The sequence below is a fragment of the Petromyzon marinus genome, chromosome 29 (genome assembly GCF_048934315.1).
Source record: "Petromyzon marinus isolate PM22_M1 ecotype Great Lakes invasive population chromosome 29, UKy_Petmar_22M1.pri1.0, whole genome shotgun sequence".
Taxonomy (NCBI): domain Eukaryota; kingdom Metazoa; phylum Chordata; class Hyperoartia; order Petromyzontiformes; family Petromyzontidae; genus Petromyzon; species Petromyzon marinus.
In genome coordinates this window covers 5,105,583-5,119,903 of record NC_133695.1, presented here as the reverse complement: position 1 = coordinate 5,119,903, position 14,321 = coordinate 5,105,583, and the positions used below count along the sequence as shown (strand labels likewise).

The 14,321-nt window shown below is 52.6% G+C and overlaps 1 protein-coding gene and 2 long non-coding RNA genes across 3 annotated transcripts in view; 1 reads left to right on the top strand and 2 right to left on the bottom strand.

Moving 5' to 3' along the window:
* The window catches only part of LOC116947060 (nidogen-1-like), a 128,542-nt gene extending 117,583 nt beyond the window's left edge, over positions 1-10,959 (bottom strand). The window contains exons 1-2 of the mRNA XM_032962448.2: positions 10,753-10,959; positions 7,992-8,250 (exon numbers count right to left, since the gene is read on the bottom strand). Coding sequence (XP_032818339.2) covers positions 7,992-8,231 — 240 coding nt within the window. The 5' untranslated portion in view covers positions 8,232-8,250; positions 10,753-10,959. The remainder of the gene's footprint in view (positions 1-7,991; positions 8,251-10,752) is intronic.
* Positions 1-14,321, bottom strand: part of LOC142929339 (uncharacterized) — a 335,621-nt gene that overhangs the window by 213,627 nt on the left and 107,673 nt on the right. The gene's annotated exons all lie outside the window — the stretch shown is intronic.
* On the top strand, positions 4,247-9,335 carry LOC142929337 (uncharacterized). Its single transcript, XR_012945619.1, has 2 exons — positions 4,247-4,445; positions 7,969-9,335. It is a non-coding gene; the product is annotated as an uncharacterized LOC142929337 (long non-coding RNA).

Genomic DNA, 14,321 nt, shown 5'->3' with positions numbered 1-14,321 from the left:
CCAAAGCACTCCCTCAAAACCAGTGGTTCTTAACCTGTGCTGCAAGCTTTGGTTCTCAATAGTAATTTGTTTTTTTATTTCTATAATGTTAAAAATTACAGCGGGTTTGATGAAACAAAGTAATTGCCTACGTGCCCGCGATTAATTTGTGTTTTCGATGTATTACCTTGGAAAAACAAATCTGACCACGTCTCGCACACCCGGAAGGGGCATCTCGCACCCCCAGGGGATGCGCGCACCCCAGGTTAAGGAGAGCCACTGCTCTAGACGAACGGAGGGGGGGCCTCTTCTTTAACACAGACTAACCAACGAGCGCAATTGGTATGTGTGTATGTTGAATTTCTTTCGCGCCGTACGTAGCCAACCGTGCTAAATCGGAGGCGCCACTGGTCAACATAGCTCAATCTACGACAACATAGATTGAGCTATGTTGTCGTCTCGAAATTCGGTCAATTAACAAACAAAAAAAGAGAAAACTCGATATTTCAAGAGCGGCAAAATGCATTTGGTGAATACGAGACGGGCGCGTCCTTAATAATTAACGGAGGGGGGGGAGGTGGGGGGGGGGCAAGGTGTCCCAACCCGCACACCACACTGGGTGGCACGTGTTGTTGTTATTGTTGTTGCCGTCAACCGCTGCGCCAAACGGGGGTGGGGTGGGGGACAATCAAACCGGCGTCGCGTGCGGGATTGGTGCGCGGGTCGGGCGGGCGGCATCGAACGCACGCTCGATCGGTCGCGTGCGCAATAATCAACACATTGATCTGTTCGCTAATTGCGTCGAGTTAAAACGAGCGTGATGGGGCCCGTGGGGGGGGGGGGGGGGGTTGGGTGGTTGTGTTTTTTTGGAGGGGTGGGGAGGGGGGGCAGCGTGTGGGTCAGCCTGTGCGAGGGACTTGGGTGTGTGTGGCAGGGGTAGCGAGCGCTTAGCGCTACGCTGCGCTACGAACCCGGCGGGCCGGATTTGATTCCCGCTCACGGCCAACACCGGTGACAATGATCTCAACCGGTCCTGGGCCTCCGCTAAGTCGACTCAGCCTCAAATTAGTACCTGGTGCGGTGTGTAAACATCGCCACTAGGGAGACAAAGGCGGTCGGGCGTGGTTCTGGCCACCCACCGACCTCGTGTACCGTTCCGGCCTTCATAGGCGCTCGCTAACAGCACTTGCCCCTACAGTCTGTTCAAGGTTATACGGGGGATCTTTGTCTTCGTCTCTTTGCACTGTGTGTCGAACTTCTTTCGCACCGTACGGTACGTAGCCAACCGCGCTCATCGGAGATGCGTGTGGGCGAGCGGTGGTGTGGAGGGGTTCGTCGCGCTGCGCTACAACCCCCAGCGACCCGAGTTCGATTCCCGCTCACGGTTCAACACCAGCGGCGATTGTCTGAACCCGGTCTTGGTCCTCCCCCTAGGTCGACTCGGCCTCAAATTACTCCGATGTGTAAACATCGCCACTGGGGGAAACAAAGGCGGCCGGCCGTGGTGCCGGCGACGCAACCCCCTCGTGCTCCGTGCCGGCCTCCGTCGGTGCTACCCTCTAACAGCACTTGCCCTAACAGTCTGTTACAGGCTACACGGGGGATCTTTGTCTTTGGCGGGAGGGCAGAGAGCTCGCTTAGCCCCCCGCTCTAGCGCCGCCTTCTCCGCGGGGAGACCAATCACAATCGCCCGCACGATTAACTCGGGCAACCCGCACTCGCGACCCCGCGATGATTGAGGGCGACGCGAGCGGGGCGGGGTTGTGTGGAAGGGGGTGGGATCCATCGCGGGATAACGAGGTCGTGGGGATCACGCGGCGGGGATGGAGACTCTGGGGAGGAGCGCTCCGCTGGACCCCCCCTACCCCCTACCCAGGCCCCCACCCCACTCACTGCGCAGCGAATTCCGCTGCTGCCAACTCGACTCGGGCGAGTTAAAGCGGCCAGCGATCCGCGCCTCTTCAAGGAACTGCTTCGTGACGTTTTTCATGAAGGAGCCCCCACCGTCTCGTGTTCGCCACGCAGTGGGACCCTTGCAATATTGAGCGGGTGGTTTTTTTTTGACCGAATTCGAAAACTGTTCTTGTCTCTTCTTGTTAATTCATTCGGTTGCCGACCCCCTGGGTCTAGGGTTAGACTATGGTTATGGCTAGGGCAGGTGTTAGGTTAAGGCTAGGGTTAGGCTAGGCTGAGGTTAGACTAGGCTGGAGTTAGACTAGACGAGTGCTAGGGTTAGACTAGTCTAGTGCTAGGGTTAGACTAGTCTAGTGATTGGCTAGGGTTAGACTAGTCTAGTGCTAGGCTAGGGTTAGACTAATCTAGTGCTAAGGTTAGACTAGTCTAGTGATTGGCTAGGGTTAGACTAGTCTAGTGCTAGGTTAGGGTTAGACTAGTATAGTGCTAGGGTTAGACTAGTCTAGTGCTAGGGTTAGACTAGTCTAGTACTAGGGTTAGACTAGTCTAGTGCTAAGGTTAGACTAGTCTAGTGCTAGTGTTAGACTAGTCTAGTGCTAGGCTAGGGTTAGACTAGTCTAGTGCTAGTGTTAGACTAGTCTAGTGCTAGGGTTAGACTAGTCTAGTGCTAGGGTTAGACTAGTCTAGTGCTAGGGTTAGACTAGTCTAGTGCTAGGCTAGGATTAGACTAGTCTAGTGCTAGGGTTAGACTAGTCTAGTGCTAGTGTTAGACTAGTCTAGTGCTAGGGTTAGACTAGTCTAGTGATAGGCTATGGTTAGACTAGTCTAGTGATAGGGTTAGACTAGTCTAGTGCTAGGCTAGCATTAGACTAGTGCTAGGCTAGGGTTAGACTAGTCTAGTGCTAGGGTTAGACTAGTCTAGTGCTAGGGTTAGACTAGTCTAGTGCTAGGGTTAGACTAGTCTAGTGCTAGGGTTAGACTAGTCTAGTGCTAGGGTTAGAATAGTCTAGTGCTAGGGTTAGACTAGATGAGTGCTAGGGTTAGACTAGTCTAGTGCTAGGCTACGGTTAGTCTTTACTAGTGCTAGGGTTAGACTAGTCTAGTGCTAGGCTAGGGTTAGACTAGTCTAGTGCTAGGGTTAGACTAGTCTAGTGCTAGGGTTAGACTAGTCTAGTGCTAGGCTAGGGTTAGACTAGTCTAGTGCTAGGGTTAGACTAGTCTAGTGCTAGGCTAGGGTTAGACTAGTCTAGTGCTAGGCTAGGGTTAGACTAGTCTAGTGCTAGGGTTAGTCTTTACTAGTGCTAGGGTTAGTCTATTCTAGTGTTAGGGTTAGACTAGTCTCGTGCTAGGCTAGGGTTAGTCTTTACTAGTGCTAGGGATTGACTAGTCTAGTGCTAGGGTTAGTCTAGTCTAGTGCTAGGGTTAGTCTAGTCTAGTGCTAGGGTTAGACTAGTCTAGTGCTAGGGTTAGTCTTTACTAGTGCTAGGGTTAGACTAGTCTAGTGCTAGGGTTAGTCTTTACTAGTGCTAGGGTTAGACTAGTCTAGTGCCAGGGTTAGTCTTTACTAGTGCTAGGGTTAGACTAGTCTAGTGCTAGGGTTAGACTAGTCTAGTGCTAGGGTTAGACTAGTCTAGTCCTAGGCTAGGGTTAGTCTTTACTAGTGCTAGGGTTAAACTAGTCTAGTGCTAGGGTTAGTCTAGTCTAGTGCTAGGGTTAGACTAGTCTAGTGCTAGGGTTAGTCTAGTCTAGTTCTAGGGTTAGACTAGTCTAGTGCTAGGGTTAGACTAGACGAGTGCTAGGGTTAGTCTAGTCTAGTGCTAGGGTTATACTAGACAAGTTCTGGTGCTTTTCCGTGCTATTCCAGGCGGTCGGCAACCAATAAAATAACAACGAGAGCCATTTTGGTCGAATTCGGTATACACATCTATCTTCAAAAAACAAACGCACCCACAATTGTTCAAGAGCCGCATACTGCACACGCGGGTGAATACGAGACGGCGGTGGTCCTTAATACAAATCTGTCACGAAGCGGCAGTCCTTTAAAGAGCCGCACGTGGCTTCCCGAGCCCCAGGGGTTTCCTGACCCCTGCCGTGGACCAAACTGCTGGGTTCACAGAAACGTCGGCTGGCGATGAGTGGGGGGGGGTAGGTGTGGATTTTAAGAAACATCTTTTTTTCAGTTTTTACAACTGGCGCGCCAGGAAATGGAATTGAACCGGTGACCTCCGGTGGCAATGATGATCGTCAGCCCGCTGTGGCTGCATCTCGCGCGCGCGCTGAAATGTCCCTCCCCCACATCACCCCGCCTCAAAAGCATCCGCTTGCATTCTGCTCACCTCCAGAGAGAGAGAGAGAGGGCACGAGAGAGAGAGAGACGCGAGAGACGGGAGAGAGACGTGAGGGATATAGGCAAAACCAATGTCGCAGCTAAATTTGGAGGAAACGGCTCGCGCGACAAAATTACCCCAGCCTGAAGCGCTCAGCTTGGCCAGAGAGATATCCCAGAGGATCAAAGAGGGCTACAATGCAACAGTTGGCACGCCAATGAGACGGTATGCAGCGCTGTTCAACTGATGCACGTGCGCGCGTGGGTGGGCTGGTGTGTGTCTCTTTGTTTTTGTACGCGCGTCTATGTGGATCTGCGTCTGTGTGTGTACGTGTGTCTCCGTGTGTCCATGTCTTTCTGAGTGTGAGTGAATGGTCGGTGTGTACACGTGGGTGTGTGTACGCGTGTCTCTGTGTGTCCATGTCTTTCTGAGTGTGAGTGAATGGTCGGTGTGTACACGTGGGTGTGTGTACGTGTGTCTACGTGTGTCCCTGTCTTTCTGAGTGTGGGTGAATGGTCGGTGTGTACACGTGGGTGTGTGTACGCGTGTCTATGTGTGTCCATGTCTTTCTGAGTGTGGGTGAAGGGTCGGTGTGTACACGTGGGTGTGTGTACGCGTGTCTCTGTGTGTCCCTCTCTTTCTGAGTGTGGGTGAAGGGTCGGTGTGTACACGTGGGTGTGTGTACGCGTGTCTATGTGTGTCCATGTCTTTCTGAGTGTGGGTGAAGGGTCAGTGTGTACACGTGGGTGTGTGTACGCGTGTCTCTGTGTGTCCCTGTGTTTCTGAGTGTGGGTGAAGGGTCAGTGTGTACACGTGGGTGTGTGTACGCGTGTCTATGTGTGTCCATGTCTTTCTGAGTGTGAGTGAATGGTCGGTGTGTACACGTGGGTGTGTGTACGCGTGTCTCCGTGTATCCCTGTCTTTCTGAGTGTGGGTGAAGGGTCAGTGTGTACACGTGGGTGTGTGTACGCGTGTCTCTGTGTGTCCCTGTGTTTCTGAGTATGAGTGAATGGTCGGTGTGTACACGTGGGTGTGTACGCGTGTCTCTGTGTGTCCCTGTGTTTCTGAGTGTGGGTGAAGGGTCAGTGTGTACACGTGGGTGTGTGTACGCGTGTCTATGTGTGTCCATGTCTTTCTGAGTGTGAGTGAATGGTCGGTGTGTACACGTGGGTGTGTGTACGCGTGTCTATGTGTGTCCCTGTGTTTCTGAGTGTGAGTGAATGGTCGGTGTGTACACGTGGGTGTGTGTACGCGTGTCTCTGCGTGTCCCTGTCTTTCTGAGTATGAGTGAATGGTCAGTGTGTACACGTGGGTGTATGCACGCGTGTCTCTGCGTGTCCCTGTCTTTCTGAGTATGAGTGAATGGTCAGTGTCTACACGTGGGTGTGTGTACGCGTGTCTCTGTGTCCCTCTCTTTCTGAGTGTGGGTGAAGGGTCAGTGTGTACACGTGGGTGTGTGTACGCGTGTCTCTGTGTCCCTGTGTTTCTGAGTGTGGGTGAATGGTCGGTGTGTACACGTGGGTGTGTGTACGCGTGTCTCTGTGTGTCCCTGTCTTTCTGAGTGTGGGTGAAGGGTCAGTGTGTACACATGGGTGTGTGTACACGTGTCTCTGTGTCCCTCTCTTTCTAAGTGTGGGTAAAGGATCAGTGTGTACACGTGGGTGTGTGTACGCGTGTCTCTGTGTGTCCCTGTCTTTCTGAGTGTGGGTGAAGGGTCGGTGTGTACACGTGGGTGTGTGTACGCGTGTCTCTGTGTCCCTCTCTTTCTAAGTGTGGGTGAAGGATCAGTGTGTACACGTGGGTGTGTGTACGCGTGTCTATGTGTGTCCCTGTGTTTCTGAGCGTGCGTGAATGGTCGGTGTGTACACGTGGGTGTGTGTACGCGTGTCTCCGTGTGTCCCTGTCTTTCTGAGTGTGGGTGAATGGTCAGTGTGTACACGTGGGTGTGTGTACGCGTGTCTCCGTGTGTCCATGTCTTTCTGAGTGGGGGTGAATGATGCATGTGCTCCGATCCTGGCGACCCGAGTCGGATTCCTGCTCACAGCCGCCAATACCCGTGACTATTATTTTGAACCGGTCCTGGGCCTCCCCTAGGTGCGCTACTCCGTGCGGTGTGTAAACAGCGCCACTGGGGAGACAAAGGCGGCCGGGCGTCGTGTTGGCCACCCACCCCTTCGTTGGCGATACCGGCCTTCGAAGGTGCTCGCTGACAACACTTTGCCCAAACAGTCTATAAAAGGCTATACGGGGGATCTTTGTGCTATTGGACATAGCTACATCTCTCACTCGCTGTGTATCCAACAGCAGTGTGCACGCAGCCATCGCGCAAACACAGCGCTCAATAAAATCAATAGCGCTACACTCGAGACAATGGCAGTGCGGGCAAGATAACTGTTGTAATGTACTTCTATGGCTCACCCGCTTACACTCTTGCCAACAACGTGCGCCGCGATGGTAAGATGTTAACTTTCTCGCCTGGTATACAGGAGGCTGTGGGTTCGATCCCGACCCTGACGCCTGCTGCTGTTGATTTGAAGTCTGCGTGTCTCTCTTTCTCTCTCGCTCTCTCTCTTCCCGTGGTCGCGTGGATTTTTCTCCGGGTCCTCCGCTTTTCCCCCCTCCACATTTAGAAACAACGTCACGCGTTCAGAGTATTTGTCTGTCACTGTACATTTCCACGTTGTAATCCACTTTCGTTGAGCCATCATTAATGGGCCAGGTCGCTTCTGAAAAAAAAGATCTACATGGCTCAGCGATGCCTTAAATGGTAAAATAACATTTAGTTTAGTTTGTGTGACTGTCGTCGCCCAGCACTGGAATAAGTGAAGGGCCATGCAGAGCCTCTGCTGTCTCCACACTGCCGCGTGTAATTCACGAGACGTGTCGACCCATTGGCTCTGCCTCTTGGCTCCACGGGGAATATTTTTTTTTATTTTTTTTTATCCAACAGTGTTTGGTTTCGGAGAGCGAACCTCTGGACCGGTTCCCACCTCCCGGGTCTCATCAGCAGAGCGCTACCGTGTAGTCGTTCTGTCGTAGTAGTAGTAGTTGTAGCATCGTGGCGATACCGATGAGGGTTTCATTTTTCTCTGATAGAAAATTTCCGGGGGGGAGGCTCGCCCCTCACGAGCCCCCCCCCCCCCCCCGCGTTGGAGGGGACGGGATGGGGGAGGGGGGATGGGGGGAGGGGCGGGGGTAGTGGGGGGGAGGTGAGACAGGCGCGCAACGAGCTTGGGGGGCCAGGGGGGGGTGCCTTCCCTCCACCCCCGCCCCCCGGTGGCTAAAGCTACAAGTTGGGGGTGGGGGGCCTTGACAACCACAACGAGATAGCCTTTCAACAACAGTCAAAAGATTAACAACAACTTATTTACAACGCGGTTTAAATTTATTTTTAAATGAAAATACTTACCGGTTCAGACGATTATCTGAACCGGTCCTGAGCCTCCCCCCTAGGTCGTTTCGGCTCAAATGAGTACTTGGTGCGGTGTGTAAACAGAGCCACTTGGGAGACAAAGGCGGCCGGGCGTGGCAAGAGGAGCCGCGGTATACAAATAGTCTCCACGTGCGATCTGTCGTGTGAGAGACAAATCAAATATTGGGTGACCCCCCCCCACGCCCACCACCTGACCCACTGCCGAACCCCCTGAGCTGATGATGTCTTTGCCACGCTGCTAGGGGGTTGCAGGTGTCGGGGTGGCCGGCCGGGGGTGGCACAAATATATTTAAAATTTCCTGCCCCCCCCCCCAGCTCCGCCTGATGAGTTCTCTCACCCGGAATGCTTCGACGGTCGTCTCAAAGAAGGGGATGGGCACGGCGAGGTTGACGGGCCACGAGGTGATGTCATCTCCCCCGGGCAGCACCTCGTCACCCGTGGCCGAGCCGTGGGACAGCAGCTCTCCCCGCGAGAGGCACCGCACCGGGGGCAGCTGAGACACCGCCAGGAGGGCAGCCAGGGGCAGCCAGCGCAGCAGCAGCAGCAGCGGCGGCGGCGGCGGCAGCGGGGACCCCATGGCACCGGCTCTGGTGGGTCTGGTGGTCAGGCGAAATGAGGGAGGTGTCGGTTTTATTTATTAGGTATAACCCTGTGAGCCATGCGGCTCTTGACTCGGGTGCAACCGCGGCCGCAACAAAAAACATGAACAAGAAACATCTTAAAGTGACTAACACGCAACATAAAAATCCTGGGGAAAAAAAAACAGCCAAAGTAAAAGCACCGTATTTCATTCAACTCTGTGTGCAAAAATCCCAGTGGGATGCAAGTCAAGCAATAACAACCATAAGAAAATTTAGATTCAAGTTATCAGGTTAACTCTGTACTACAACAAACAAACATGGTGGGTAAAGAGAATGTGAAGGAGGTGCTGGAAGGGATGATGATGGTGGTGGTGGTGATGTTGGTGGTGGAGTTACTTGTGGGGAGCAGTGGTGTAGCGGTTAGCGCGCTGCGCTATGAACCCGGCGACCCGGGTTCAATTCCCGCTCACGGCCAACACCGGTGACGATTATCTGAACCGGTAATGGGCATCCCCTAGGTCGACTCAGCCTCAAATGAGTAACTGGTGCGGTGTGCAAACATCGCCACTGGGAAGACAAAGGCGGTCGGGCGTGGTGCTGGCCACCCACCCCCTCTTGTACCGTTCCGGCCTTCATAGGTGCTCGCTAACAGCATTTACCCCTACAGTCTGTTAAAGCTATACGGGGGATCTTTGTTATTTGTGACGGTGGCGGTGCCGGTGGCGGTGGTGAACGCGGTAGGTAATGGTGATAGTCATTGTTATGGTGGTAGAATTACCGCGGTAAAGCAGCGTGGTGATGGAGCTACAATGTGATCACTGGTGGAGGCGGGGTGGTGCGAAAATGGATCGACTCGAATCTAATCTGGCAATGCTCACGTCCAGGGCTGCCACCTTCTTTCACGGTCGACCAAACCCGGACAGACGTCTCAGTCGGCGCTCGGTCTATTATCACTGTGCAGCATGTGATTAAAGTGAGTCCGTCGGTGATGTGTATGTATTGTGAGGAGCGAAGTGTATACATCGCCACAAAGGCGGGCGGGCGTTAAGGCTATACGGGGGAACTTTGTGAGTTACTTGGTAAATAAAGCTGCAAATGAACGAACGAGTGGGTGAGTGAGATCGCGGGTGGGTGGGTGGGTGAGTGCTACGGTTGCCACTTTTTCCACAGCACTGTCGACCAAAACCGGGACAGATTTCTCAGTCAGCGCCCAGGGGTCTATCACAAGAAAGTCCTACACCGGCACCGCATCTCGAAGCACAGCAGCTAAAACCGGGACTCTCCGGGCTAAATCCGGACTGGTGGCAACCCGCCTCGTGTCTATGATGCTCGTTGCGGCACACAACACGGCACACCCCTCGCTCACTTTTCACAAATAATCATCATAATAAAATGTTGCGCGTACCTACTTTATTCACGCTGCCGTGTACACACACACACACACATGTTGTACATATCATTTGCTCACAGGCAATAACGCTGAGGTTTATAGCGCGCGCGCGCGTGTGTGTGTCGGAGCGAGGTGCAATGTCTCTTCGAGTTACAAAGACAAAGATCCCCCGTATAGCCTTTAACAGACTGTTGGGGGTGCGGTGGGGTGGAGGGGGCAAGTGCGGTGAGCGAGCACCTATGAAGTAGGCCTGGCACTGCAACACGAGAGGTGTTGGGGAGGCGGTGCGGGGGGGGGTTAGCGCCACGCCCGGCCGCCTTTGTCTCCCCTAGTGCTGATATTCACACACCGCACCAGGTCAACCCACTAAAGGTTGAGTCGACCTAGGAGAGGCCCAGGACCGGTTCAGATAATCGTCACTGGGTTCACATATTCGCCACACGGTGTTGGTCGTGAGCGGAGAATCTTTACTGGGGTCGCAGGATTAGCGGCGCAGTGCGCTAACCGCTGCACCACCGCTCCCGACACACACACACACAAGACAAAGGTTCCCCCGCCTCCAGTATAGCTCTTTCACAGACTGTTGGGGCAAGTGCTGTGAGCGAGCACCAATGTGAAGGCCTGCACGGCACACGCCCGGCCGCCTTTGTCTCCCCAGTGTGTCGATGTTTACAACACCGCACCAGGCACTGATTTAAGGCTGAGTTGACACACGGCAACACACACGCACACAAAAGGCACAGATACCCCGTATAGCCTCAACAGACTGATGCGGGCAAGTGCTTTTCGCGAGCACACACGTAAAAACTCAGACATACACGCAAGAACACGCGAATTGTAAAAGCTGGCCAAATGCACACACACAAACACATGCACTGACACACACACATATTCCGACCCACACACACTCAATCCTATACACACACTTAGTCGAACACGGAATGTGTAAGAGGCGCACAAAAGCGGACACACGCACCAGACGCGCGCACGCACGCACACACACGCACACACGAACACGGCATTCCTAAAAGCAACACAAAAGATCAGACACACCAGCGCACAAGAGACACGCAGGCACACACGCACACGCAGACACAAACACACGCCTGATCGCCACCTCCACTTACCGGCAGACTGCGAGGAACGGAATGAGTGGAGGAGGGAGGTTAGCTCGCCTCGCCTTCTGCCCCCCGTTGCCTTCCCGGCCGAGGCAGAGGACGAAGGAGAGAGAGAGAGGAGACGGCGCGAGGGGAGGTCGTGCGGTGAGGTTTGAGAGAGGAAACGGCAGGGAGAAGAATGGGAGCGTCGTGGGGTGGGAGGGATGGAGAGGAGGAAAGCGAAGGGGTGGGGGGAGGTGGAAATGGGGGGGGGGGCGGTGGTGGTGTGGGGGCGAATGGAGAGAGACACGGGGGAGAGGTGGGTGTGTGTGTGGTGAGTGGTTGGTGGTGGTTGGGTGGAAAGGCGGTGGGTGGGTTGCGGGTGGCGTGTCGTGGTTGTAAGTGCTGGATGGTGGTAGGGTAGGGTGGTAGAGTGGTGGGTGTGGTGTGGTATGTTGAAATTATGCCTGGTGGGGTCGAGGAGTGGGTGTGGGTGCTGCGTGTCCGTAGCGTGGTGGGTCGGTAGGGGTGGTGGAAGTGACGGTGGTGGTGGGTATAGTGGTTGGTAGAGTTGGTGAAGGTGGTGCTGATTAGATGGTCAGTGACGGCAGCGGTTGTGGTTAGTGGTACTGAGTGGTAGAGAGTGTTGGTGGTCATTGATGTCGGGTGGTGGTGCTGAGTGATGGAAGTGAGTTGCATGGTAGTAATGGTGAGTGGTCGTGATGAATGAGTGTGTGTCTATGGCAGTGAGTGGCTGGTCGTGGAAGATGGTCAGTGGTTGGTGAGTGCTCGTCTCCCCAGTTACACACCGCACCAGGTCTACCCATTTAAGGGCTGACTCGACCTACCGCTCCCCACGAATACATAGACATCACCCACGGACTCGCTTCAATCACAGGATACTGCGCAGTGGCAATAGACCGAGCGCCGACTGAGACATCTGTCCGGGTTTGGTCGACCGTGAAAAACGTGGCAGCCCCTGGACGTGAGCATTACCAGATTCGATTCGAGCCGATCCATTTCAATCTGGGCGATCCGCAACCACGCCACCTCCGCGTGGTCGGTTCAGATATTCGCCACTTGAACTTGGTCGTGAGCGGAGAATGTTAAGTCGGGTGGCCGGATTCGTAGCGCGGTGCGTTGACCACTGCACCCCAAATCCCCCCACACACAAACAAAAATACTCAAGGTCCCCGCACCCCGTATAGCCTTGGCAGACTTTCGGGGGTGAGGCTAGTCGACTTAGGGGAGGCTCAGGACCGGTTCAGATAATCGTCTGAACCGCTTCCCAAAATACAAAGACAAAGATCCCCCGTATAGCCTTAACAGACTGTAGGGACGAGTGCTGTTAGCGAGGAGCACCTATGAAGGCCGGAACGGCACCCGAGCGGGTGGGTGGCCAACACCACGCCCGGCCGCCTTTGTCTCCCTATCGTGGTGGTGAGTGAGAGGGTGGAAGTGGTAATCGTGAGTGGCCGTTGTGAATGCATGGTCGGTGTAATGACGACGACGACGACGATGATGATGGTGGTGGTGGTGCTACTTATCGTTACGAGTAGCTGGTCGTAGTTAATAACCGTCGATGAAGATGCTGCTGAGGGTGGTGGTGTTGGTGGTGGTGGTGGTGAATGTGGCGCCGCGGTGGCTATGAGATGTTAACTGCCTCGCCTGGTATACAGAAGGTCGTGGGTTCGATCCCGACCATGACGCCCGTATATTTGGAGTTTGCGTGTCTCTCCTTTGGTCACGTGGATTTTTCTCCGGGTCCTCCGTTCTCCCCCCACCTCCCCCTCTATTTTTAGTATCGACATCACACGTTAAGAGTATTCTTGGTTCTTTCGGTAAAGTCACGTAGAAGGGAAACAAGAAAATAACAAAAATATAAAACAATAACATTGTATTGTTTTATTGTTTTATATTTTAATTGTTTTATATTTTTATTATTTTATTGTTTCCCTTCTACGTGGTGACTTTACCGAAAGAACCAAGAATATGAATCCCTGCAGTCACGAAAGCTTTAAATCAAAATTTATCGTATCTGGCTGCGATAAATTTCCACACTATGATAAGCCCACTTCGTTGAGCTATCATTTGTGCCCAGGTCGTTTCTGAAAACAGAGCTTTGTAGCTTAGTGGTGGTACCTTATCTGGTGAAACAAACAAAAAAGTTTAGTTTATAGTTTAGAATGGGTGGTGAGTGCGTGGTGAGGGTCCCGAGTAAGTGATGGTAGCCGTGAGTGCGAGGATATCTTCACAAGGCAAGCAGTCACTGTCTAGATATCTTCAAAAGGTAGACGGTCACTGTCTAGATATCTTCACAAGGTAGACAGTCACTGTCTAGATATCTTCACAAGGCAGGCAGTCACTGTCTAGATATCTTCACAAGGTAGACAGTCACTGTCTAGATATCTTCACAAGGCAGGCAGTCACTGTCTAGATATCTTCACAAGGCAGGCAGTCACTGTCTAAATATCTTCACAAGGTAGACAGTCACTATCTAGATATCTTCACAAGGCAGGCAGTCACTGTCTGGATATCTTCACAAGGCAGGCAGTCACTGTCTAGATATCTTCACAAGGTAGACAGTCACTGTCTAGATATCTTAACAAGGCAGGCAGTCACTGTCTAGATATCTTCACAAGGCAGGCAGTCACTGTCTAGATATCTTCACAAGGCAGGCAGTCACTGTCTAAATATCTTCAGAAGGTAGACAGTCACTATCTAGATATCTTCACAAGGCAGGCAGTCACTGTCTGGATATCTTCACAAGGCAGGCAGTCACTGTCTAGATATCTTCACAAGGCAGGCAGTCACTGTCTAGATATCTTCACAAGGCAGGCAGTCACTGTCTAGATATCTTCACAAGGCAGGCAGTGACTGTCTAGATTTCTTCACAAGGCAGTCACTGTCTAGATATCTTCACAAGGCAGGCAGTCACTGTCTAGATATCTTCACAAGGCAGTCACTGTCTAGATATCTTCACAAGGCAGGCAGTCACTGTCTAGATATCTTCACAAGGTAGAAAGTCACTGTCTAGATATCTTCACAAGGTAGACAGTCACTGTCTAGATATCTTAACAAGGCAGCCAGTCACTGTCTAGATATCTTCACAAGGTAGAAAGTCACTGCCTAGATATATTCACGCGCAGGCAGTCACTGTCTAGATATATTCACAAGGCAGGCAGTCACTGTCTAGAGCTCTTCACAAGGCAGACAGTCACTGTCTAGATATCTTAACACGGCAGGCAGTCACTGTCTTAATATCTTCACAGGGCAGACAGTCACTGTCTAGATATCTTCACAAGGTAGACAGTCACTGTCTAGATATCTTCACAAGGCAGGCAGTCACTGTCTAGATATCTTCACAAGGCAGGCAGTCACTGTCTAGATATCTTCACAAGGTAGACAGTCACTGTCTAGATATCTTCACAAGGTAGACAGTCACTGTCTAGATATCTTCACAAGGTAGACAGTCAATGTCTAGATATCTTCACAAGGTAGACAGTCACTGTCTAGATATCTTCACAAGGCAGGCAGTCACTGTCTAGATATCTGCACAAGGCAGGCAGTCACTGCCTAGATATCTTCACAAGGCAGGC